This window comes from Dicentrarchus labrax, unplaced genomic scaffold, assembly GCF_905237075.1.
Source record: "Dicentrarchus labrax unplaced genomic scaffold, dlabrax2021, whole genome shotgun sequence".
NCBI lineage: Eukaryota > Metazoa > Chordata > Actinopteri > Moronidae > Dicentrarchus > Dicentrarchus labrax.
The window spans coordinates 27,978,382-28,005,220 of NW_026136713.1; the positions used below are offsets into that span (position 1 = coordinate 27,978,382).

The following is a 26,839-nucleotide window of genomic DNA, read 5'->3' on the forward strand; positions in this document are numbered from 1 at the left end:
ACTCACTTCAGTCAAATTTAAAGATGAATGGACACAGAACGACTCACAATGAACAGGCTTCAATTACAAACTAATCAAAATGAAACAGTTGGCTGCTGATTAAACTACCCAAACCCACTGAAACAACTTCAATTGTTAATTATGTTTATATTCCAAATATTGTTAATTAAATGTTTCAGAAATAGGCCCATGTGGTCTCCTTAAGGCTGTTTTATTTTCATTTTTGAGCTGCTACAACTGAGGCACAGTGAGCGCGTTGCTTAGATTTCTCTCCTCCTTTGAAGAATGTTTGATTTGTTTTCTCTTTACAACAGTTCATAAAGAATATCAGCTTAAATATATGTATTACTGATGTGTTATGAACTAAGAGACTGCACACACAGAACAGTGCTATCATTTGCTTGTTAGCAGATATTTGATACACCTGTACAATCTAATGCAGTCCTATACAACAGAGGAAATGCAGAAATGAGTCATATGTTTATTACTGAGGTCACAGTTAAAGGTGGAGTTGTACTCAAACTACATTTTGTTGAGAGGTGTATCTCATTTTTGTATAAATTGTTTCACACATATATGAACATAATGCAGTCCAGTACAGCCCCACCACTAGCTATGATCTCCATGCTAAAACCTAATTAACACTTCAACAACAAGTACAACGACAAAAAACAAACATTCTGTATATTATAGCACAACCGTTGTATTGGACTGCATTAGAGTGTGCAGGCGTATCTACCATAAGAGTTTTATGACTGTGAAAACTGTTAAAAGGTTGATCAGAATCTTAATAGTGCATCTCTACTGATTCAAATTACAAGCTGGAAGTGTAACTACAGTCTTTAAATCTGGACATAGATTTAAAGAAACATTAGTTATGTGTTAACTTTTGACAAAATTAATCTTCAGAAAGTAAAAAAAGTGAAAAGGATGCTTTCAGAATGGTAGAAATCCAAATGCAATACAGTCCCAATGAGCTGCATTATGAGGAGAACTATTAAAACACGTTGTCAGGGAATCAAATTAAACCCAATAAAAATCTGTCTATCGAATGTCTAACGTTCAAGACTTTGTGACTACATGACAATAACTGTTGCAGCTGATTATTCAAGTTCTAAGCTCATTAGTAAACATGCAAACTGACTAATAACACTGAATTAATCATAACTGAAAATCAACAACAAAGAATCATTCAACCTGACTGAGAAAGGAGGTTTTGCGTGACACTTCATGAATATAATCTTTACACCATTGAGGATGTTTGTGCAACAGTTAACAGATTTGATTAACACATAAACTCAATTACTTTTGGAAGTGATTATGGCCAACACACATTTCTTGTGTTCGTAAGAGAAGCCTAACCTACAACCAGCTTTCAGGCTTGAGTAATGTTTCAGTAGAACGCCAGCCGACAGTGTAATGACTGCAACTGAAGATACAAACGGACTGCATTATCCTACTTTATTGCTAATGGTGTACCGCTGAGTGAATGAGAGACGCCATCTTCTCACCTTCTTATGGGGGATAATGAACGTGCAGATTACCTGACGGGAAGAATCTCATTTCCTGTCATCCTGTGAGTCTGTGTGTGCGTTCACCTCAGGTTTAAGGCACTAAATGTTTTTAAATTGTTTTATATGTGCATAGCATAAATACAAATGAAGAGAAACGTCAAGTTGTGGGTGCCTAAAACTCCTACTTAGTGCACAGCCAGCTCGACTAACAGACAGACAGATCAGGCACTTCATAGCCTGTGGTGTGATAGACCATACAGACTGCAGGCAGTGTTGTCAGAATGCAGCTAGAATCACACAGGAATCACTCTGCTGCCTCCAGGAGTCTTCCCATCAGGGATAAATCCTGAAGGCAACACCTTCTGAGACGAGGAAAATCCCCTTAGAGACGCACACAGCCGATGTGTCAAGTAAACAAGAGAGAAGAAACTGATGAGACAAAGAGCTGACAACGAGAAAGAAAAACAGGAACAAAACTGAAAGATGAGCAGCAGAACTGAAACTGTGAGGATATTTTGAGTCACAAAGGAAGACAGAAAAGGGGACTTGGTGTGTGAGGAGGGACCTACAGGTGTGTAAGCACTCTGTGACGGTGGTGGCGTCGATCAGGTAGCCCTCACACAGACGACATGTGATGTGGGCGTTGATGTGACAGAGCTTTATCTTCCTCGTCAGCATGTCGGGGTTCTGTGGAAGAAGAACAAAACAAAATGAGGTTGAGGCTTAAAGGAAAAATCCTTAAAAGATCCCCTCCATACATTTATTAAGACATATACAAAAAGCTTGGAATGATAATGTTTTTAAATTTCCACATTAAAATCCTTAAACAGTCATCTCCTCCTTCTACCTCATTAAAACCTCCAGAATCTCTGAATATATAAATGTTGTTAATTTCTAAAGTTTTCCTGCTGGACACAAGATGTCTCCTCCTTCACTGTAAAGTCCATTCTCAGTGGTTGTCCACTGGTGGCTTCAAGTTTCTACATCACACTGTACAAGTTGCATACTGGACCAGGACTGACTTCATAACTATCACTATAACTATGTGATGTCACAAATCATGCTGGTAGGCCCCGCCCCTTAAAATCAGGTTTTCAATGAGCACAGAGAAACTTTCCACTTTCAGCAGATGAATGTGAAAACATCCTTCTAGAGTCAAACTCTGCACAGACATCATTCAGACAGCACACTGTAGGAACTAGAAGAGAAAGGAGGGGGGGCTTTAAACTCACACTAACTGACTTAACAACATCCAGCAGGGTTAGGGTCAGAAGAGGTGACTATGTTGCCTAAAGCAACACTGCAGGGCGTTATTTGTTATGATTTTAGGTCATGCGGAATCATTATGAGCACTCTCTCTGTGAAAGATTAGCATCAGTTTTGTTGGTATATTATATATTTTCCATATTTGGGGGCGGCCGTAGCTCAGTCTGTGGGGACTTGGCAGGCGTCAGTTCCAACTCCTGTGCACTGCAGATGTGCCCTTGAGCAAGGCACCGAACCCCTAACTGCTTGGGGAGCGCGTGGCAGCTAATCTCTCCACCATCTCTCCACATTTGCATGTCTGTAAGCCCTGATTGTATTTTGTGTGGAAAGGGGGAAAAATATTTGTATTATTGTGAGTATTTGAACTTTTTTTTTTTACAGTGAAACTGCAACTTTTTCTTTGTTCATTTGTTGTTAGTCAATAAATAGGATTTGAAATTTGTGATATGAGATATTGGTTTTCAGCTTAGATAATTGGTAATTTTAACTTTGTTTTAAATGATGTGGTCTATTCAGTATTGATGCTTTATTGTAATAGCAAAATAATTCTGTGTTTTTATGTCTTTATGGACTTGTGATATGATGAAAGGTCAATAAACTAAAGTAAATGAGAAACTTATGTCTTTTCTGACCGTACTTTAGAAGGGATGCTCTCAGGTTCAGTCTGTTTCACTCTAACAGTGCAGCAGACAGCCCTGCAGATATCCCTTCACCAAGAGGTTTAGGTTCAATCTCTGCGACCACTAATCTGTGGGCAACAGTGCCACTTCCTGTTCACACATTGTGTGCTGCTATACAATTATTGCTCAATAGCTAAGTTGCATAACAGCACAGATGCTCAAATAAAGGAAGTTGTAAGCCTCCCTGAAAACACAGAGTGGCAAAGAGAGCAAATGCCATCTTTTTGTGATCATTGTATCACATTTTGGTAAAACAGGGAATCCACGTACACACAAGGACAAAGACAAAGGCAAGAAAAATCCTCAATTATATGGGAGGTTAATCGAACACACAGCAGCACTAATAGAATTCCTCCAAACACCTAGAATAATGCCTCTGAGTACGGGAAGATGAGCCAGTTTCATGAGGTGCCATTGCAGTACAACACAGCTAGTAATATACCCATAATCACAACAAAGAACACTTTGCTGGATATCACTGCAGCCTTTAATGTTCTCTATGCCACGTCGTATTGTACCCAAGGAGCCAGTTAGCTATCACTCCTGCTTTCCCACCAGCCACAGCTACTGTATCTCCTGTGTTTTCATCTACTCCATGTGTCTTTTTGAAGAGAACTTTTAAGAGTCTTGCTGCACTAGTGGCCTGTTTGATCTTGCTTTTCTAACACTTCTGTACTCTCGCCGCAGTCAGAGAGACACTGTCAGGTATAGGTTCACTTTAACACTCAGACATCTTATCTTATTGCTTATTTCAAACCACAGTGAAGACAGTGAACCAGGATCAGCGTCACTACACGGAGCCTTCAGTTCAACATGTACCAGCAAGATCCCAATCGGACAAGCAGGACTAACAGGCAGCGACAGGGAGCTCACAGCTGGTGATTCACACTATAAAAAGAAGATGTACATGACAATGATGTTGAAAGCAGTGATTTGCTATACAGAAGCAAGTAACTGAATGACTAACTGTGGTTTCACTCTGTGAGTAACATCATCAGCAAGGCAGTAGGAGTCCTCTCTGTTCTGACAGAGCTGAGCAACCAGGGATTCTCAGCTGGTGCACATATGGTTTCTGTGTGTCTTTATTTCACTCGCCACCAATGTGATTTGTTTTGTGAATGATATACTCCCGGATTTATTATAGCAAATAAAAAAATGCCAAAATGTTACCAAAGTTCTCTGTCATGCTTATATAAGTGACTTCAATTAGACTAACTCATACATATGAATCCAGACATTCGCCAACAAACGTGACTGCAAATTTTAAAAAATGAAATTAACAAGAGAAATGACTAAAATGGCACTGAAAACCCCAGGGTGTTATTTTAACTGGGAGTGGGTGGGATAACGCCCCACACACTTATCAAAAACCCATATTGTTGCCGTGTGTTCCCAGCTCCAAGACCAAAAGTATGCGCTTTCGCCCTGGGTTACGCCTCCCATGCTACTTACAGACCACACCCCATCTGATGACACAGCATGATACTAAAACTCTACTCGGGGTTTAAAAAAAGCCCTCCGGTGAGTGTTCTTGGAGAGAAAAATCTGAATTTATATTTTGATTCAAAGCTGACAACATACATTTGTAATGAAAACATTGTGGCTTCTATTAAAGATATGGATACAACTCCAAAGACAACACACACTTTTCCACCAATTAGCCGTCAGCTAACTTTCACCTAAGTTTTTCACTGAATATACCTGAAGTTCAATAAAAAAGGTAAAAAAATAAATAAATAAGCACAACCACTGCTTGCGTCTCTCTGTAAAAATCATCCTTTGTGGATTAAATATCAAATAATTTAAATCTTTTTTTAATGAAATATATTTTAAATATAAATATATATATTTTATACTTTTCTTTTAGATGGATCATACAGTGAATAGAAAATCATCACTTGCAGGGATAACTTTTAAAATAACAAACTCAAAGAGAATGTCTGAGCTGAGTTTTAAAAGAAGTTTTCTTTTGATGAAACGAGACGGCCCTCCGGTATCGGCTCCAGTACAGAGAGACGCCCTGAGGAGACGGCTCGGCTGTCTGGCTCCGCGTGGTCTTACTCTCCACTGGGCTCACCCCGAGTCATTTTTGCATTAAAGACATCAGTGTGTCAACCCATACATTAATCTCACTGGATGTTTTTGTCAACCCTACCTTCTGCTTCTGTCTCCCCCATCCGTCAAATCAACTCTACTACCAACAGTTTGTTTCTCCTGGGATTTAAGAGCAGCTTTGTTAGTGATGTTCCTCTTACTTCTGACCTTAGCAACAATATCACAACAAGTTTACCACAAATAACACGGAGGTTGCTGGTTCACCGCTGCCTTGATCAGTTAGTTTATTTGTTTTATTGTGACACTTCGGATTCAAACTAACTCTTTAAAAACACCAAAGTCACACAATAGCACAAACAAAGGAACCTATTGAGGCAGCGGTGGGCCAGCAACTCTCAAGTTCTGTGAGGTAAAATTACTGCTTTTGTCAAAGGAGTCTGGTGACTTTGAAAAGAGCGTAGATGAAGATAACTGCTTCAGTTTCCCATAGGAAAGGGCTGTGTGACGGCAATATAAAGCGGTGAAAATATTCTAAATATAGTGAGCACTTAAACTGATATTGATTTTGATTTTTTTTTTTTTAGGGGTTGCAGCCGCTGCTATAAGTAAAATACTAAATGTAAGTACCTCACACAACCCCACTTAAAAAAACAACAACTATCCTCTTAAAACTAGGATAAAATGCAATTAATGTACAACTGCTACTATATTTCTGATCCAGGTTATTTGCAGAGTAGAAACACGGTAACTGACTACAACAGCAGACAGCTGCAGCCGAATCATCAGACGTGAAATATGAGGAATAACAGTAGTGCCTGTGCACACTAATTACACCCAGCTAGCACTCAGATAATGGCTGCTTGTGCCTGGAGAGTTAGACACTGAGACAGCTCACATCCATCATTTAGAGGCTCCAACCTGTTCTGAAATTCTCGCTGACTGTTAGAACAGTGAAAGCGTCTGGACGCTGAGATGGACACGAGTAAGATAAAAGACACTAGACAAACAGAGGTGTTATAGAATCGTTGTCTCGCCAACTCTCAGCTTTTTAACAACTGAAAGGAACTTTTCCATTGATGATGGTGCAGTTTGATCATCTGGTGACTTTTCAAGAGGACTTCATGGACTCAATATGTCAGAGTTAAAGCTGATGAGACTAGTCAAATTATCTATTAGTTGAAAAAATGATCTCTTTGGATAATCAATTATTTGTTTAAGTTTTTTTGGCAGAAATGTCAAATATTCCAAAGTTCTACCTTCACAATTGAAACCGAAGTTTTGCTACTTCTCTTTAGTCTCTTATGACAGTAAAATGAATATCTAAGTGCTATTCACTATTTTCTGAATATTTTTTACTGTTTCTGACTCAATGTAATAAACAATAAACAGTTATTTGATAAAATAATCAGCAGATTAATAATAATGAACATAATTGCTAGTTAAAAGTTAAAAACAACACTGGAATCATTCAATACCAGTATTTAACAAACGTTAAAAGTTTGTTTCTCACTAATAAGGCCTACTCAGCCCAATACTTGTAATAAGTAACACGTTGGTATGCTGCAGCATCAACATTTGGGAGGCACATAAACAGGAAATGACTTCTTCTAACAGCCAGTGAGAAACAAACCACAGGAGTTCTCAGGGGGTTTCAGTCCTGATGAGGAGTCAGAGTACAGCACAAGGTGTGGCTCTTACCCCTAATACCGCCATGCGTCGACTGTGGATGGTGCAGCGGCCACGTCTGTTCCTGCGGTTGTGCGGCCGACAGTGTTAACTCCTCATCATGGAGAGCCTCTCATTGGAGCCTGTAACAGAGGAAGCAGCGAGCGTTAGGAAGATTCATTCTGAAATCTCACTGACGTCGTTACAATCAAAATGTTGGGGCTTGGCAAGATCCAAAAATAGTATTCTTGCAGACAAAAGAATACTATCTATAATCCCTTCAGCAGATTTAAACATTCTGGGAAAGACGCTTCTTGCCTGGTTCTGTGTACAATCCACCAACCAGCACCTCCAAGTTGAAATACGTTAGATCTAGTTTGTTTGATCAGTACAAAAATGACAATATGTCGGTTTACAAGAGGAAGAGGAGCAGTTTCCAAATACAATTTATGTTTTTACAGTTTTTGTAGAAGGAGATTAATCATATGCACATCACTTAGGTGCAAGGCTATCGGAAAACACTGTTTACAGTTTTTGTACAAATTCAATCAAAACAAGATGTAGTACTTAAAATCTGTGAGCTGTAGAGGTCAGAGCCAGGCTGGTTGTTTCCCCCATTTCCAGTCCATTGTTCATGTTTTCCATAGAGACATGAGGTGATCACACTTCTAATCCCTCCGCAAGGAAGTAAACAAGCATATTTCATATTTATATTCGAACAATTCCTTTCACTAACTAAATGCTCTAAATTTGGTTTTCTGAGCAACCAAAAAAGAAAAAGAAAGCTACCTACAGCGAGTCAAACTGCAATGGAAACACTTCACCGTACCACCCACACTGTTCAGACTGACAAGCCAAATACCACAGCGATGAGTGCTTGGCAAGAGAGATCTAACAGACAGAACGTATTACCACTCCACCACACAAGTTTAATACTGTACACTGTTCCTGAAAGTTGCAGTTGTCCTCCACAAAGGGCAACAGATTTCTGTCCTCCAGCCAAGCAGCAGTGACTAGTGCTGCCATCACTGCGTGATTCATTGCTTAATTGTAGGAGTCCGACCACTCCAGTCACGATGGGAGAGGGAAAGCCGGGCAAACACCCACCACCACTTCATCCTCCTCCAAACAGACGTACACAGTTTTAAAAAAAATAAAACTGACTTTAAAGTCTCCGGTGACAACAGTAAGTCTGCCAGCCCCCCTCTGTCTGCTCAGCAGACCGTGAAATTAGCCCAGTTAGTCGACAGAGATGAAATGTGGCGGGGGGCTGCTGAGGACACACACTGTACCGCTGCCTATTAGACAGCCGTCACGCGCCGATGAGCTTCACACAGATGTTATCGTCACATGACGCCCGGCGACTCCTCTGTGATGTAATGTTTTATTTGTGGGGTTGAGCTGAGGTCATGTTCACACGGAGCACGTCTGAAGCACTTTACTGTCATATATTACAAAGAAAATCACAAGCTGGAATCACTGAACATCTGGAATTATCTAAAACAATTCATCAGTTAACAAAGTAGTTATTCATTCATTTTCTGTCAACTGGCTGATCAATTGATACAGTCATTGTCGTAGCTCTTGTATGCTGTAGCATCAAGATGCCCCTTGAAACTAATAAAAGGCAGGGACGTCCACATACTTTTGGCTACTTCTGAATCCCAGTGTAACTCTAAATAAACCATATATAAAAACATGACAGTCAACATTAGTCGGCATTTCACCCGCACCTCAGGCGCCACATCTGCATTCATTATCAATATGTTGCTCTGGTTACAGAAATAAAAGCACTCATTATGTTATTTGGGCTGTGTCAAAATAAAACACCTTTAGACATTCAGACTGCAGATGTTTGCTTTTGAAAAGATATTTGTTCAGTCCTCTGCAGCAGTGGTGACAGTGTTCTTGAACCACTGCTGGATGACTAGAGGGATAACACTGGAGGCAATAGAGATATATAACAAACCTCCTCTGAGTTCAGTTCAGAACTGAGGCTGCTGCATTCAGGGTCCTTTAAGGATACCAGTTACACTGTTAGAAAGCTGGGAACATAGATTAAACACACAGCCAACATCCACCACAATAGATGGCCTGCTTTCAACATCATATTGGAAACACAGTTATCTCTGTTAACAGTCAGTAATTAGGGACGTCCTTATGACCAGAGGTTAAGAGGCAAACCATTTAACTGCAACGTATCAGGTTCAGTTCTGGCCAAGGATCTTTGTTGCCTGTCATACCCCCTTCACTTCCTGTCTGTCTCAACTGCAGTCCAATGAAGGCAAACCTGCCTCATTATACCAGAACAGGATAGGTAAAGAAAACTGTAACAGAGCCGCAACAATTAGTGACTAATTAATAGGTTATCAACTATTAAACTAATCAGTAACTATATTGATAATGGATTAATCATTTTGAGTTATTCTGAGAGAAAATGTTCAAATTCTCTGATTTCAGCTTCTCAAATGTCAATGTTTTCTGGTTTCTTTAGTCCTCTTTGACAGTGGACTGAATATCTTTGGGATATTTTAGGGACCAAACAACAAATTGAGAAAATGATTCATCAGTAATGTAAATAACCATTAGTTGCAGTCCTAAACTGTAAAGCTGTGCGACTGTACAAGTTATCCTGAAAACTTATAGTTTGCAGATATACAACCACACAAATATTATCTGTTTCTTCATTTCGTCAGGAAGGGGGCAATAACGTCTGCTGTCTCTCACATCCTCCTGTGGATAGGTTCCTGAAATTCTGAGACAGCTTGCCAACCAGAAGCTTATTTACACTCTATATTTACATTATTTCCACATTATTTCCAGCAGATAGTAGAGTTTAAAGAGGTTTGCCAGGTCATCTTCTTGAGACAAATGTGAAATTAACCCTCAATACTGCGTTTGTTGCACCACCCAACTTCTGCTCTCTGTTCCCTGTTAAATGACTGCGTGTACATTTCAGCAGGATGTCAGATATTCATATTGGTGGCAGCAGCACAGACACATTGTACCACAGCTACCAAAGTAATTAAAGGTGTGAAGTGAGACTATATTAAGGCTTTTACAGTAATACAAACCATTAGGTATGCAGCTAATTGTCATTATTGATGAATTTGTTGATTATTTTGAGTAACTGCTTAATCATTTGGTCTCTAATAGATTAGAAAGCATTGAAAAAGTCTGAGGTGAGACCTTCAGCTGTCTTGTTTTGTCCGAATATTCAATTTACAACAAATATTCACAGTAAAGAGGCTGCAACAAGTGGTTTATTTTTCTTTGAATTGATTACTAAATTGACTAATTGTTGTAACTCAATACACACACACACACACACACATATATATATATATTCAAACATAATGCTTCGAAATCAATCGACAGGGGAACAATTTAAACATTAATCTACATTGAGAAACCATATCTGTTGGTATTAAGAGCTGCAGATGAAAGTATCTGATGGTATGACTGTTGTCTCACAGCAGTGATTCACTATGAGACTGTGGGTTCATCGTCACGCACCCTCCCACTGAAACCTGTAAAGCAGCAACTGTTTGCCACAAACCCACTGGCACACACTCTGCAGTCACAACACCAGCACGTTCAGAAACCAGTCGCTCTGGTTTTATCAATCAGGTTTTACAACCAACAACAACCACCGCCAATATATCCCAGCTGCTTCATTTCCTCGTGTGATGCTGCGTATGGTTCATATTGTGGCTGATGAAAGCAACACCACTAAAGACGTGTTACTTGAGGTCTGTGGATAAATACAAGCAGGCAGTGACTGGAGATAAATGATAATGCTGAGGGTCCCATGAAGTATTCTTTAAGAAACACCAGAGATGTGCTCTTAAAAATTTAAGTTAAATGTTAATGACAAAATTATAATAAAAAAGTCTTAAGGATCAGAAAGAACAGCCTGTTCCACAAATTGTTCATTTTGTTTTAGTTTTCTCTCATGTTTGCTTTAATTCTGTTGAAATAGTGGATAGTTTCCTCTCTTTGGACCTCTAAAAATCCTTCAAAAAGACAAATAGGAGGAGGAGGAACAAATCACTTTGTAACTGAATTGCTCACGAGTGATGATGAGGGAGTCACAGGTAGACATGGCTTCATTTTAAGGGCTGACAACTGGGGTTGTGCCGGTGCTGGTACCCAATGGTACCTTTTTCTCTGTACTTTATGCTCACTCTGTAATAACAAAAATGTCATTTCAGTTGGAAAACATATGTGTAAACTTACAACCGCAGTGCTTGTATCCTGTAGTATTCTTCTGCAAACAGTATGCAATACAGATACTATAGGTTTCATAATAAGGTTTCTGACAAAAAATCTCACATAATGCTACATAAAAATCAATAATCATGTTGATCAGCACACTTGCCAACCTCCAGGAGAATCCAATCAGGAGAGCAAACCTAACCAGGGTATCTTCCCAATTACATTCAGGATTTTTCACAGGCTTATTAACCTAATAATAACCTCTCGGTAATTATGATAAAGTTTCAGAGCGACAGAGACGCCAACCAAGACAGTGAGAAAACCCTGTAAACCCAGCAACAACTTATCCATCATAATTCATTACCTGAAGATGTCGATGATGAAGAGGACTTAAAGTTTCACATTAGCTGTGGGCTATCAAACACGGTAACGTTACACTCAGCTTTTAGATATATTTTGTGTATATTTGTGTGTTCATTCGGTCAGTACCCTTAAAAGTATCTAGTTCAGGACCCAATCCTATTCACGACCCAAAAGGTTGAGAGACCTGTGGGTGACATTACAGATACTATATGCGAGATTGTCCCCCCACTCTTTGGCTCTTTTAAGCTGCCTTCAGATGATAGGAAATTTGCTCTATGGTCACTGTGATATAGGTCACTGAACTTGCAGTGACCAGAGGCAGAGCAAAGCGCAGGTATATAGGTCATTAAAAATGTTAAGGTAACTTTAACATTGGATTTAGCTAAATTCATAATCTAAACAGTAGCCCAATCTGGCTGCTGATATTGCACCATGCATTATTGTTCCTGGCAAGATCAGCTTACGTTTTTTAATGTTGTGTTACACAGTTTGGGGAACTTTGAAACACAGGGTGTGACTTTTTCTTCCATCACTCTCTACTTCCCCTGCTTGCATCTGTCGCTTCTGGCTACATCACAGCTGTTATCTTTGTGCTTTTCAAACCAAGGTCAAATTTGAAATAATTTGAGCGGTTTCCCGATAGGAAAACATCGGTTTAAAGAAATCCAAACAACTGCAAAGATTTCTTACAGAGAAATGTTGCACTCTATAGACTTCATACACCTACCACTAATCCCAACAAATAGTCCCAATAGGCTGAAGAGGATACCTGATATTACTGGTGCCTGTGAGTGGGACTATACCGTCAAAACACTGCAGTGATCACTACAATTGGTTTGACCTGGTCCAATTAATGTCGAAATACATTTCTTAAATCCACTGATCCACTGAAATGTGTTTCTAGTCTAGGTCAAAGCAGAAACTGTCACTCAAATCCACTCCTTTAGAATGGCTGCTCATAATGCTGGTGAATGGAAAATTGTTGCACCAGTCACTTCAGTTCAGAGGATCAGCTAGATGCCTTAAATTTTAAAATTAAACATTTTGAAGGTTGATTTCATTTTTGGTGCCGTTACGTAACAATCTGACAGCAGAGCCGAGTGTAGCTGCCTCTCAGACGGGCAGAAATAGCAGCGCAGATGACGGATGAGGACTTCAGTGGTCTAACTGTTTCAGGGTGAGAGGTCTGTTACCCTGTTTGATCCCTGAGAAGTGCCCACTGTGCATATCAAATGACATTTCACAGTAGTTAGTTCCTAGTTACAGTCTGCCAAGCACAATTTCATACCTTGTAATAATACATGTGCTATCATTTTATCTGACAACTTTAATTTCAAAAGGGCTAAATATATAAATGGAATGAGGGTAAACAGTGTAACTATGAATGGGAAATAAAAAGTCCCATATTCATTTAGTGCAGAAGAAGATCTCTATCTTTCAGCTATGATGCAATGACCGGCTATCACAGCCAATTTGAGCAGAATTTGAGGACGTGCGCCTATAGCGATGTTTAAAATGCCAGATTTAGATAACCAACAGTACATAAAATCCAGTTGGCAGCATTTCAGTGCCGGGCAGACTGAATTCTGTGCACGGATTGCTGTAAACTGTGACTGCAATCACGAGGAGCCCCAAAGCAACAACCTAAACCATCAAATGGAAGTCCAAAATCCTAGAGATCTGGAACGGAAACGCATTTCTGTCAATAAGCCAATTGACAGTCCGTGTTCAGTATTTTAGCAGCTTGGGATAGTGTGTAGGAGTTCCAAACAACTGTGATTTAATGTCGACTTTCTCTAATGTGAGAGAGGTTTTCCAATAGCATTTTTTCCTTCTTGATACCGATTCCAAAACCTGAACTTTGCATATCAGCCGATGTCAAGTACTGATCAAATGCATGTGCATAAAAAAATATGTACTGTTTATTATTTAATAACTGCATACTACTAAGCCTGTGTGGTTGCTCTTGTTGTATGGCCTGGCTCAGGTTAAACCCTTTGTCAGACTCAGAGTGAGATTTCGATATTATTGGGGGAAAAAAAGGCATTAGAGACACTGCCGGGAAGCGACAGGGTCCGGTTTCTAGTCTAATAAATCACGTAGTATCTAATAGGTGCAAAGACAAGCGTACTCACCAATATCTGTATCAGTATTGGAGTAACTCTATATGGAGGTAGTGGGGTGGATAGATGGCTCAAACAGAGGACTTTAACCCAAGAGACTCCTACATAAGTTAACTTACATAACATAGTAAGTTAAGTTTTATTCATGTACTAACTTACAATCTTTTCCTAATTCGAGCAAACTATTTTTTGTGCAAAAAACCTCACCATTTCACAGCGTTAGCCAAGTAAGCCGCCATGTTTCTACAGTAGCACAGAATGGACAAACAAAACACTGGCTGTAGACTTTTGCATTTTTTGCCAGTTTCGCTGCCACCATAGTTCCCATTGCCAGGCAGTCAACTACAGATGGTGACCACCCACATCATTCTTACAGAGGAGAAACACATTCAAATAAAGTGCGACCTTTCCTCTCTTTCCTCCACACCACCATCAGGTTACATGTTACATGTTTTGCCCCACATCTGGCAAATCTGCTGTAGTCTGTTGTTTACATATCTACATACCGATATCAGAGTCTACAGTTGGGAAATAAGACAAGACTGAGCTCCTGCCACACAGGAGCCATTCAAGCTTCCAGTGCGCTCATTAACTCTGAACCACTAATATAATGTAATTCATGTCTTAACCAATGCAAACACGCAGATAGAAGTCCTCTGGATGCAGCTAAGGCTGAAGATTAACAACATTTGCAGTCAATCATGAGCTGAACAACTGTCCCAGTAGCTGATAAGTACACACAGAGACACACACAAACACATATACACACACACTCTGGCATCACAAAGAGCCCCTGTTGGCCTGCCTGTGGGTATTGGAGTGTTTGGCCTCGGTATAAATTGGCTGCCAGCTGGAGCGACGGACACTGAAGGCCTGCATCAGTGGACGGAGCCAGGAGGAGAGGCCTCTTCTTGTTGTGGAAGCTTTGGCTTCACTTCAAAACACACACACACACACACACACACACACACACACACACACACACACACACACACACACACACACACACACACACACACACACACACACTCTAACAGGCAGACAAAAATGCACACAAACTACACATCAATTTAAACATGCTCCCGCCCAACTGAAAGTATTCACACACGCACCAGCACGCACGTCCACCGTCACACACACAGTTATTGTCTCCTCTTAATTCTGTTTGATGGCCCTCAATCCTCCAGCCAGGATTCGGTGCCTGGGGAAATCAGGCAGACAATAGACGCGATCCAAAGAGAAGCAGACTGCAGCCGGCCAGGAGGCCGTACGAGCTGCCAAGAAGCAGCAACACTTGAATAATTGAGCTTTGAGTTTAGGTTGTGAAGGCCAGGAGTGAAGTTAGTGAAGCTAATGTGTAAGAACGCCTCGCAGGTCAGACACATACACAGAATGAACAGACCGGAAAACTGAAGCTCCTGGTGTTCACATCATCTTAAACACAGATAATTGCAGAGTCTTAACATGTGGCAACCATCAAATTACACATTTGAGTATTTGGGGAGCTCAAGGATAGACACCAGCAACACAATCATTCGGACAAATTTTTCATGCACTGTACGATACCGAACTGGCAGCCAGGGTTGGATATTTTCTTATCAGAGGGAGCGGTGAGGAAGAAGAGATGGTACATAGAGTACTTCTTCATGTCAGCAAGTCTCTCCCAGAGGCAGCAGAAGCACACATCTCCCATCTGATCACACTGAGTCAGAGAACTAACCCACCAGACAAAAACTTACAGAAAGTTGTTTACTTCACTCACTCAGCCAGGTAACCCACCATCGATTGGAGGCACATTCACGTGACAGAAAACAAGTGGTTGAAACCCACCATCCATACACACATTTTTAAATTCACTCACTGAAGTTGGGGGAAAGTTTATTTTCCACCTTTGCTCATAAAGAACTAAAAGCAGAACTATCCTGAAGTAGATGTGTTCTATGGAGCAGAATGGATAAAGGTTTGTTCCTTACCAGAGTACCTATTTATCAATAGTCACAAGAGCTATTTGGGTAATCATTTAGTGATTTTATGAGCTAAAGCTGCTTTCCTTCATCATGTGTTCCTAAACTAAATGTCTCTGGGTTTTGGACAAGACAAGCAATTCCAATATGTCACCTGGGGCTCTGAGGATTGATTTTCAATATTTTTTCATTTTATAGACAACACTTTGGTCAAGAAAACAGGGATTGTTAGATGCAGCCCTAAACTCCCACTTTCACACACAAACCCTGGATATGACACAATGCACACAACCATTTTTGAACATTCATACAGCGGTACAGTCAGAGCTGTTCACACACAATCTCATTCTGCAAAAATGTAGCTCCATACACATCACTGCATCATTTGCAAACTATACACTTAGATGAGAGCTGGGTGGCTCACAAGGATAGTAGTCACTGTAATCAAAAAAGGCAGGTTTACTTTTGTAATTCTGTAGCTTTCCATGAATTACAAATGGCCTCATTCATACCAAAGTTAAGTCACTTTGATGAGAGCAGAGGTAAAGTCAGGTCAGGGGCAGAGTTATGAAACCAGTCATGACCCATTCACACCAATTTCTACCAGGTCTTTCCGCTTCAAATGCACTGGATACAAAGACTCCACAAAGTTTTCACATGTTATTTCTTTACCTTATAAAAGCTCATAAAAGCAACCTATGTGTTTATGTGACGCATCCAAGGTTGCAGCGATGACGCACGCCAAATCTGTTTTTGCTTGAGGGACTATCTATGAAGGCCAGACCGATCCTGTTATTGATCGCAGGACCTGATGCCCTCTGATGAGAGAGCAACCAAAACAATCTCCTGTTTACCTACTTGCAGGACCTTAAAGGTTTCAACAAATTCAATACAGCGCGAGATTAGATTGTCAAAAAACAACCTCTGTGAAGCAAATGCAGTATCTGTGTTAAAACATGTTATTGGGTTGCTTGAAGTGCTTGAAACGTGTTTATGAAAGATTTACCAGGAGCTGTGTGTGTATCCTGTGTGTGGAGATAAAACTGTGTGGACCAGTGGTGGATTTCATTTTGTACATCAGTTTTAGTCATGTGTAGCTCCAGATGGGATGAAACTGATCCTAGAGGGGAAAATGGGGAGATTACAGCAGTAACACTATCTGAGTTAGTGGTTTCTTTCTGTTACTAGCTCCGCAGCAGTAGACGGCACTCGTGATAAAAGGGTTAGGGATCCCCACCCGGAGCCACCAGCACAAAAACGCGCACACTCATGACACTGTAAGGAGCTTTGGATAAATCTTTCCATTAAATGGCATATGCCATTAGCGTCGCCAAATGGGCTCCTTGTTACCCAGCTCCTCTGAGTTATTAAACACAGGCTCTATTATGCAGCATGGGGTGGTCCTACTGTGCAGACAGACACAGAGACAAACGCAGCCTTAACATAGCAGAAGATATCTAAGAGTAAACAGTCTTAACACCCAGAGGCTCAGGACACGTTGGCCACCCCGACGGCAGGAAGACAAAAGAGATAAGCTTCAAATGAGGAACAGAGGCTCTGAAGAAATCTGCTGAAACATGTTGTGCCATCTCATCTTCTCTCTGTACCCATCTGCTACAATGCATTCGAGTCCTGATAATTATTGCTTCTTATATTGGCTTATTCAAATCACTAGACTTCACTGAACTATCATTTGGATCCATTTTTTGGCCACATAGTGGCAGAGAAACCACTAACCTTTTTAAGTTAGACAAACGTGTTAGCAAACAGTTGCTTATTTACACCTCTAGCAAGTCCCTCCAGGAAGTTGTAATGTTACAATATTAATCAATCAAATCAATAATTAATGCAAATTGCAAAACCACTCAATCCGTGCAACCTTGCAATTTTGACCAATCATTGCAGTTTCCTGCACAAAACATTCAGTCATACATCACCAAACTCACTTCCTTGTTTCTAGTTGTGAAGGTGCAAACATCACACATTTACTCTTCAAACAGTGCGATTTAGTTCTCACTGGAACAATTTGCCTTTGATTTTTAATGAATTATACAAAAAACATTTTTTCTGTATTTTTCCCTTTCTCCCACAATTAAAAAAACGCCTAAAAACATGGCTACATGCACCTCAATGTTTTGGAAATGCTGCAGTGAAATCGGCCATTTTAGGCTGCAACAATCCCAAACCTTGGAGGGACTTACAAGCAGTTACAGAGAAACATTATACATAATCATTTTGGGTGGCGTTTGTGTCTACCTGGTGATACTAAGTCCAATGTTGTCTCTCTTTCAACTCTGTTTTTGGTCTCCACCAACTCCTGAGGGAAATATCTGGCCCTTCAGCTGCTAAATGCTCCACTATGTTCACCAACTAATCCCTAACTGTTTCTGTCTGCTGTTTGCTGCTGAGCAGGTAGTGCACAGTGGGGTTTTAGAGCTTTTTCCCTGAAAACAGCTGTCTGCTGCAGCTATAATCTACGCCATTAGAGCAGTGGATGTGAACCAAAGCGGTAACGTTGCAGGACAAATATCAGGCTAAACAATGAGCAAAGCTGTGTAAAGCCGAGGGGAGCTGCTGCTTCAGATGATAATTCCCCGTAGGTTCATCACTTTCATTAACTTTCACATTGTCATTTCATATATTGTTATAAAAATACGGATTATAGCTGCTTTAACAACCTAGAATTTTGTGTCAACTGTGCAACCTGGTTGTTAATCTATGTGGGGTTTAATATGGTTTGATTAAAGCTCCACTAATCAATGTTTTCATATGAACAGTGAGTCAGATTTTGCCGTTACCCCTCAGCTCTACAGAGTTTTTTTTAGCTCCTTTGAGCTCATTGTTTTGGTTTTACAGCCTGCAAATATACAATTCCAGATTTAGTGTCACCGTTTTTTCTCTCATCACTTTAGCACTGTATGCTACCCGTCCAGCAATAAACTGCAGACGACTAGCTGGTGAACATAGAGCATTTAGCTTGCTCCTTGTAACTTGAAAATAGACTTTACTGATCCCACACGGAAAATTCACTAAATGCTTGTTGAGGGAACCTTCGGTTTAGGTTTGAGTAAGCGGTGTTGTTTCTGCTGTGCCCTTTTCAGATATTATTGTCAATTTAACTGTGGTTAGTGCAATTTTCACCCTCGGATTTTCTATACTTTGCAACACTACACACAGCTCCTCTTCAGATTACTCCAAACAAACAAGTGTTGTTAGTGGAAACATAAAATGAATCATGTCCTAAGGGACTGGGTAAGATGTATACATGCCGGGGGTGTTTACACAGCAAATGAAAAGGCTCCTGTGAACCTGCTGTGTTACACTGAACACTGTTACATTGTGACACAGTTTTCCTCAAATACAAAAGGATCTACATGTTGGCTTGCATCAGGTTCCACAGCAGCCTCCGAATCAACCCTTGAGGTTTTGAAGGGGGGACATAAATGTAGTGATATCGGCTGAGGGGTGGGGTGAGGCTTGTACAAAAGCCCAGGTACAAGCAGCAAATACTAGCCTGAAACTTCTCCAATAAAAAATGGTTGATGCACAAATGCCCATAGAACCTAAGATTATCATTTTGGGGCTGAGGAAGGAAGAGCTTGAAATTATTAATATGGGCATACTGCAAGCAAAGCGCTTCATAGAAGACAGAAAGGCCTAGTATGGGAGTCTGACGATCCCTAATGTTAAGTTTTCCAAACCATCTACGTGTTGATCATTAGGGTTCACAGCTCTGTTAAGCTCTGGACAACAGCTTGATCAACCACACCTATTAGCTGCAGCCATTCCAAACTGCAAACACAGATAACCCCTCCTGAACTCAACTGCCCTCTGCCCCAGAGGTTTGGGGTTTATGATGCCGATGCAAGTGTTCCATCCACGACATCAAGGAAGCGATTGATCAACTCCAAGAACTCTGATTAGCACTGCTCGGCTTCATTATTACTCAGCGGTCAATTTGGCGTAAAAGCAATCCACCAGACAGTACTGACACCAATAAAGAGTCAGTTTTAATTAAGTCATTAAAATACAAGTAATGAGCGCTGCTGACTGCTGCTCCCAAACCGAAGGCAAACAAGGGGATAACAAGTAAAGCAGCTGTGAAAGTTGAAATGATTCTATTCATAGGAATTCTGTGTTGGCAATGGGACTGAACATTTTCTATTTTCAATTGTCAAATACTTAAATTAAGCTTGAATTAGCTTTTTTTCCCCAAAATACAAGGCTGTGTAATACTCCAGAATATTTAGTATGACATATTAAGGCAGCCAGATAACACTGTACTCCATTACAATGCAGTATGGCAGGGTTATTATGGATTTCCTGTGTTACGCTTTGGTATTTATCTTAGCATAGCAGATGGCTGATTGCAGCTTGAAAAACATAAATGAACCTGAGTCAGCTACATCATCGACCTCTAGACAGCCGATTGTGATGAGTGGATTAAATGAAAGGCTGTCAGAAGACTGAATGTGCCTGTTGTTTCCTCACAGAAATGTCAAATTCCTCCTTTCTTATTTCAACTCTCAGCGGTGAGCTAAGCTCTGGTGCAACAGTGTAATCTTGGCTGCATGTTGTCAAGATGCAAAGCAGCTCTTCTCTATCCCGGATAATCATCCTCGGGACCACCAGCGGCCAGCCAAATGGTGCTTTATTTTGGCGGTGGCTGCTGCATTAGCCATGTGTAGTTCACCAGTCACACTGGAGGGGAACCAAGTGGCCTCTTTTCTGTTCTAAAAAGCTTCTTGACTGTTGAAATATTCTGGCAGATGAATATATGGATACACTGTGCTCTTCTGGCAGATGCTTGTAAATAGTTAATATACATTTAAAATAATGTACTTGTGTAAGCAGAAAAAATGTGCATATTAAAGTTCTGTAACTCTGTGTGATGAGTAGTGAACTCAGTCTGAGTAACTACTGCACTAACACTAAAACACTGACATATATGAAAGAGTAAATAATATATACAAGCATAAGTTACATCCAATTTACATACACCACCAAGGGGGGAAAAGCTTTCTGGGGCAGAGCAGCTAGGGGGCCCCATGGAGGCCAACAATAATTATGTTTATCCTAAATATTATTTGTAAACAAAAATACTCAAAATGACTTATTAAAGCAACTAAAATATACATTTTTAGTGGTGCTTCAGTAGAAAGTAGCCTGTTTCATGATGAAAAGGCCCTCTCCTGAGATATTTACTGATCTAAACTAACCTCTAGCTAATGTTGGAGGGAATTTCCTTGGTATGCCGGGACCTGCATATGAATCTGGATGCCAAAAAAAGAAAGGAGAAGAAAAAGAGGGAGCTGGCAAGGGCTTTAGACCTACATAAAAATGTCTGGATCAATATTTTTCAGTCAGCTCAGTCTGAAGAGGCAAACCATAGAGCTAGAGCTAGCGCAGCCAAGGGGTAGTCACCGCCACTGCCTGTGTGTTTTAAAAACGTTTCAAAAAATTCTCACAGAAAAAGAAGTAGTGACAAATTGAGCCTTAACATTATACAGTACACTGTGTGGCTTTGACTGTTTGTAATGTAGGAAACTGAGGGAACTAAGCTCGGCACAACGGCCACCTCGTTGTGAACTTCTCAACCGTGCAACAGCTTTCAGACATTTTGAACTTCGTCAGACAAAAACAAGATGCGCTTGCACTTGGAGCAGCAAGGAAACGAGATGTGCTGAGACTCGGCACAGCGGCGGACTGACGGATCAATCACACTGTACCTCAGGCAATTTATCAGAGCAACGCATCGTTATGTAGGGCAGGATTTTACAACAGCCCACTCAGGATGATGTGTGAGGACTAATCTCTGTGCTGCACTGTAGGTCAGACACCGGGCTGAACTTGGTTTGATGATCACCAGCTGGACACACTTTACCCAGTACCGATCAGAGCACTGGGACCCGTGTGAAAACTCTCCTTATTTTAGTGCATCTAAGCAGGACGCTGAACAGCTTCCTGCTCGCGGTTTCTACGGCTGACTCTGATCTGTGAGTCAGGATGAGGAGTCGGCCAATGACACCCAGAGACACAACAAATAGAGATTTTGTTTGTGATAATGGCTGCAAAGATTGATTCACCATGAAGCTCATCACAGCGGTGGCATTAACTCAGACAGCATTAGCTGGGTACATCTTCCCAGCCTCACAAATACACTCGCTTAAATTAACTGTCTGCCACAAAGTTTGATTTTTACAGCGTGTTCTCTTTCTGTGACTATGTCCTGAGGCTCAGAGCCCCCCCGCTTAAAATAATCTGTGTAAAAGCATGATTAGAACTGAAACAAGCATTTGTCTGGTGGAGGAAAATCAAACCATTAGCTTTTATCAGATAAAAGAGAGTCTGGATATAGTTTCAACAAAGAGCAAAGGCTGTAACTTTGTGACTTAATGCTGATTATTATGACATCATCGTAGGTTAAGCTATTATACTGTTGTGCTACGTGTGATTTGAACTGCTGGCAGCGAACTATAAACCAATTATATTATAAAGCAGTATTAGGTTAATGCTAGACATTTACGGTATGACAGCAATACACCAGATTATTTTAAATAGTTTGCAGTAACTGTATTCATTTACAGTAGAATAATGAACGTACACAATGTTGAGACATGTATGCGCTCATTAAATATGCTTCTACCATAATGCTTCAGGCTGTGATTTTATTGTGAAAGTTCAAATTGTGATACACATTTTCTCCCCAATTATCCTCCGTGTTCTGCTTTGGTTATAGTGACAGAGTTTCCTGAAGGACTTCAGTGTCAAAATTCACTTCACTTACCCTGTCTGTCAGAAGGTCCCTGTCACAGATGTCACTTCTTAAATGAACTTGGGGCTGACAGCGTGCAGGAGTCCGCTACCAGCCACTTGTCCTGACAATGCCTTCGTGACACGCTGCATTTTAAACCTTTATTTACCCAGGGAGGGTTTGCTGAGCATGTATTTTCTTTCAGCACCGCTCTGCTTTACATTCTTAGTTACACCCAGTAAAACCACAGTCACCTTCGATTTGCAACTTAGCAGCTCCACTGGTGCGAATGGGAGTTTTGTGCTTTGCTTAAAACCACATGAGCAGTAGCAGGTAGCACGGAGGTCGAGGGTGCGCGTCCTTTTTTTGTTTTCTCAGCTGGAGAAGACATTCATGCAACAAGTATGAAAGGTTGGAATCAACCATTTAAGCCAAAGCCCCTTCATGCAGTATTCTATGTATTTCAAATGAATGCCTCATTTCCCTTAAGCCCTTTACTTCCTGTTGTAAAGAGGATGTTGCCCCTCATTTCCCTCACTTGTGTTGCACTATTGGTTTTACAGCATCAAGGAAAGGATGTGATGACAGCTCATGATGGAGATAATGTGAAATTACCACTATGCAGTAAGATAAGTACGAATGGGATGAAGTAAAATAAGACTACAACTATTACTTTCATTTTTAAATCTCCTGATTATTTACTTGGTTATTTTTTCTATGAAATGCCAGATAATAAATAAAAACTTTAAATTTAATGATTTAAATTACTTTTATTGCCAGCCAACATTGCAAAACCCAAAGATATGTAATTTACTAACACATATGATAAAGAAAAGCAGGAAACTCTCACATTTTAGAAGTTGGAACCATGAATGTGAATGATTTCCCTACAATACCAGCACAGTGAATCCGAAATACAGCGGATTAAGCCTCAAGTACTGATCTCGACAAATGACAGGGGAAAATTGGTTTTATTACTATAGCGTTTCTGATCAGGTTAAATATAAAAACTTTAAAAGACTATTATGAATGCAATTTAAGACACGGTTTACATCCATACTGCTGAAAAAGTACAAAGGATATTAAGGAAAATGGTTCCATGTTGGTTTTGTTTTGTAGTTGTTACGGCATAATCAAGAAAAGGATTTCCCCAAACACATTTAAAAGAGACTAAAGAATGCAACTTTATACATTAACTTCATTAATCCAGTCAATCCATTTTTAAGGCCTCCCAAAATCATATTTAAGACATTTAAAGGCCTAAAATGTTAACTGATTACTGTATTTTAGGCTTTTAAGGCCTAGGTAAAGCAGTCAAAGACCAGGAAAGAATCTGTGTATTACAACTGGAACTGGTGTGTGAAACTGCTTTTCATTTTGTGCCGTAAAGCAATGCAACCTCTGTCTGAGTATGAGTTTCTGTATCTGACATTTCTCTTTTTGTCCGTTCAACCAGGGTGGGTTTCAGTCATCGTGCTAGCCCACTTCTTCTATTTATTTAAAAGCAGACAAGAAACCCCCCCCCCCCCTTCCTGTGCACCAGAGAAAAATATACCAGGTGTTCAAACAAGGTCAAAGCTTTCATTAACTGGAGATATTGTCCTAATACTGTAATACTGATGTTTGTTATACAGACTTTATCAACCATTTCTGAAATCTAAAACCGTCACTTCAGGCTTACACCTGTCAGTGATGCAACACACACACCGCTAAGAGAAAACTGCTCAGGTCAAAGTGGACCTCCTCTGAAGCTCTTGGCCCACTGACCTCCAGGATAATGACACCAGAGACCGCAGGGGGAAGAGAGGATTTGGGGGAGGGGATGGCACAACCCTATACCAGCTCTGCCAGGAGAGGAGGTCACTGGAGGTCACGTTACTTTAAATCACAGCAGCAGGCAGAGGAGGACGTAGAAACATAAGGAAAAGATGGAAGGTAAAGCTCGCTGGGTATTACACCAGCTGGCCATGAAAATAGCTGAACCCAACTATGTGTAAAAAGTTATTTACGCTCTGATAAACCTGCTGATAGTTTTTCTGATTGACCAATTATTAATTTAGTCTACAGAATGTCAGAATATAGTAAAAAAAAATATGTTTCTTTTGTGCAAGCAACAGTCCCAACCAAAACATATTTCATTGACAACAATATAAAACAGAGAAAAGCAATAAAAGATGACAAAAATATTCACTTTTCAGAAGCTTAACCCAGTAAATACTTACCATTCCTCCTTCATTAAGGACTTAAATGATCATCAGTTGTCAGCTCATGTTCTGAATGATCAGGTAATCCATTAATGAAATTATCATTTCAACGCTAAACACTAAATCTGTGGTCGGTGTTAGATGTACACTGCAGTCCAGATGAGAAAATTGTTTACAAATAGCCCATCTGTCAACCAAACTATCAATTTTTTTAGAATGACAAATGGAAACGCTTTCTCTCTTTCCATTTCTCAGAGTAAACATATTCAAATGCACCATTCAATCTGCGGTGGAGCAGAGCCTTGCTGCAACAAGGAGGATGCAATGAGCCATTACGTGGGTTTGTTGGTTAACAGGCTCGTAGCAGTGCAGTGCTCTCTTGCTTTTCCAGTTTTAACCACAAACTGTGGGCTCCAGGCCGCAGGCGAAGACAGGCTGAGTCGCACACAGACCCAGAGATGACAGTTATTACCCATTTACTGTACGAGCCAGGCCGAAGTACAAGGCAAGCAAGTAATTAATTCCTCATTTGGCCCGCCGACGTTCATTTACAAAGGCTTTCCGGGCTCGTTAAACTGACAGAGATGCTAAATGGCGTTGTCACTTGTGCGTCGCTCTGTTACAGGATTTCAGGAGAAGTTGGTGCAAGCGCGGACCTTCGCTGACCCCTGAGCACGTTTCATCCAACAGCTGACAGACCACTAAATAAAAGCTGACCTGTTATATTGTCTGAGGCTTCCGTAAAGAAGAGTGCTGCAGTTTAATACGAGAGGAGCAGGTGAAAGTGTGGAAATGTTGCCACACCACAGTGAAATAATCATCCTGACAAATCTTCAATCTTCAATCAGTTCTATGCATCATCTACCTCTTTCTCAGGTCTTATTCAATGCCAGTGAGAGGAAGTTAAACACTCTCTGAATCATTCAACTGAAAGCTGAGTGGGCAGCAGGCCTCCTGTAGTTAGTGTTAAAACATATCTTAAAAGCACAATATTTAACTGCTCCGTCTACAATTATATCTGCACTAAGGAGGCAAGAAAATGTTCGGCGCGTAAAACACAGAAAATTTTGTTTTACGACTGAAAAACCACGTGTCAAAAATGCAAGTAATTGTCTTTTACCTGGAGGCGTAAAGATAAGCCGAGGAATAAATGGCCACAATAATATTCAGACAGGAAAGTGATAGAATTTACAGGCTTGGCAGTTAAATCACAAACTTCCCAGCACCAGCAGAACAAGCTGTGGGTGAAATAATGGCTAAATATTAAGACAAATGGTCTATAAAACAATAGGAGAAATGTGACAGAAACCCAATGTTGTAATGGTGTCTAATGCATTCAGCAACATCCTGCTTGATTTTGGCAAGAAAGCATCTTGTACCAGCCATAAACTAGATTTATACAACAAGCCAATATAGAAATCAAATGGGTTTACAGGAAGCTCAATACAAAATCAATCATAGACAGTCTTTTTTCATCAGAAATCAGAATTATCAGTTACTAGTACAGAAAGTCCAAATGTGTAACTGGTGCTGTAGAGATAGACGTGTCACAGGTTGCAACTAGGGATGGGACTATGTATAATATTATCGCAATAAAAAAACATCACAATACATTTATTGATCAATTTCCAATATCGTGATAAACGGCTCGCAAGCAGGTTAATAGAGGACAATGAATTAATTGACAATTTTTGAAAAACACTCCAATATGGCTGCCTAGGGAAAGGTTACATCACCAGAAAGCTAAAGAGGAAACTCTTGTAGAGCAGCTTCCCGCCCTCCATACACTCAGTCTACAGCCACTTCATTAAGTGAGTCTGGAAGCCACCCAGCTCCTCTTTATCAGCCCGTCACCACATGACATAACAGAAAAGCTCAAAATGTGCCATGGAGCACCAAGAGTGACTTTACAAATTATGCTAAATACCAACTAATGTGTTAGATGCAGTCATCAGTGTGTAAGAAACAACTTGTGCTCCTTGAATATAAAGACCTCAAGAGTAAAGCAGACAGGAAATTAAACTTAAAAACAG

General features: G+C 40.3%; 1 protein-coding gene across 1 annotated transcript in view; it reads right to left on the reverse strand.

The window, feature by feature from the left end:
• The window catches only part of LOC127374355 (polycomb group RING finger protein 3), a 61,113-nt gene that overhangs the window by 28,062 nt on the left and 6,212 nt on the right, over positions 1-26,839 (reverse strand). The window contains exons 2-3 of the mRNA XM_051419560.1: positions 7,214-7,323; positions 2,084-2,201 (exon numbers count right to left, since the gene is read on the reverse strand). Coding sequence (XP_051275520.1) covers positions 2,084-2,201; positions 7,214-7,228 — 133 coding nt within the window. The 5' untranslated portion in view covers positions 7,229-7,323. The remainder of the gene's footprint in view (positions 1-2,083; positions 2,202-7,213; positions 7,324-26,839) is intronic.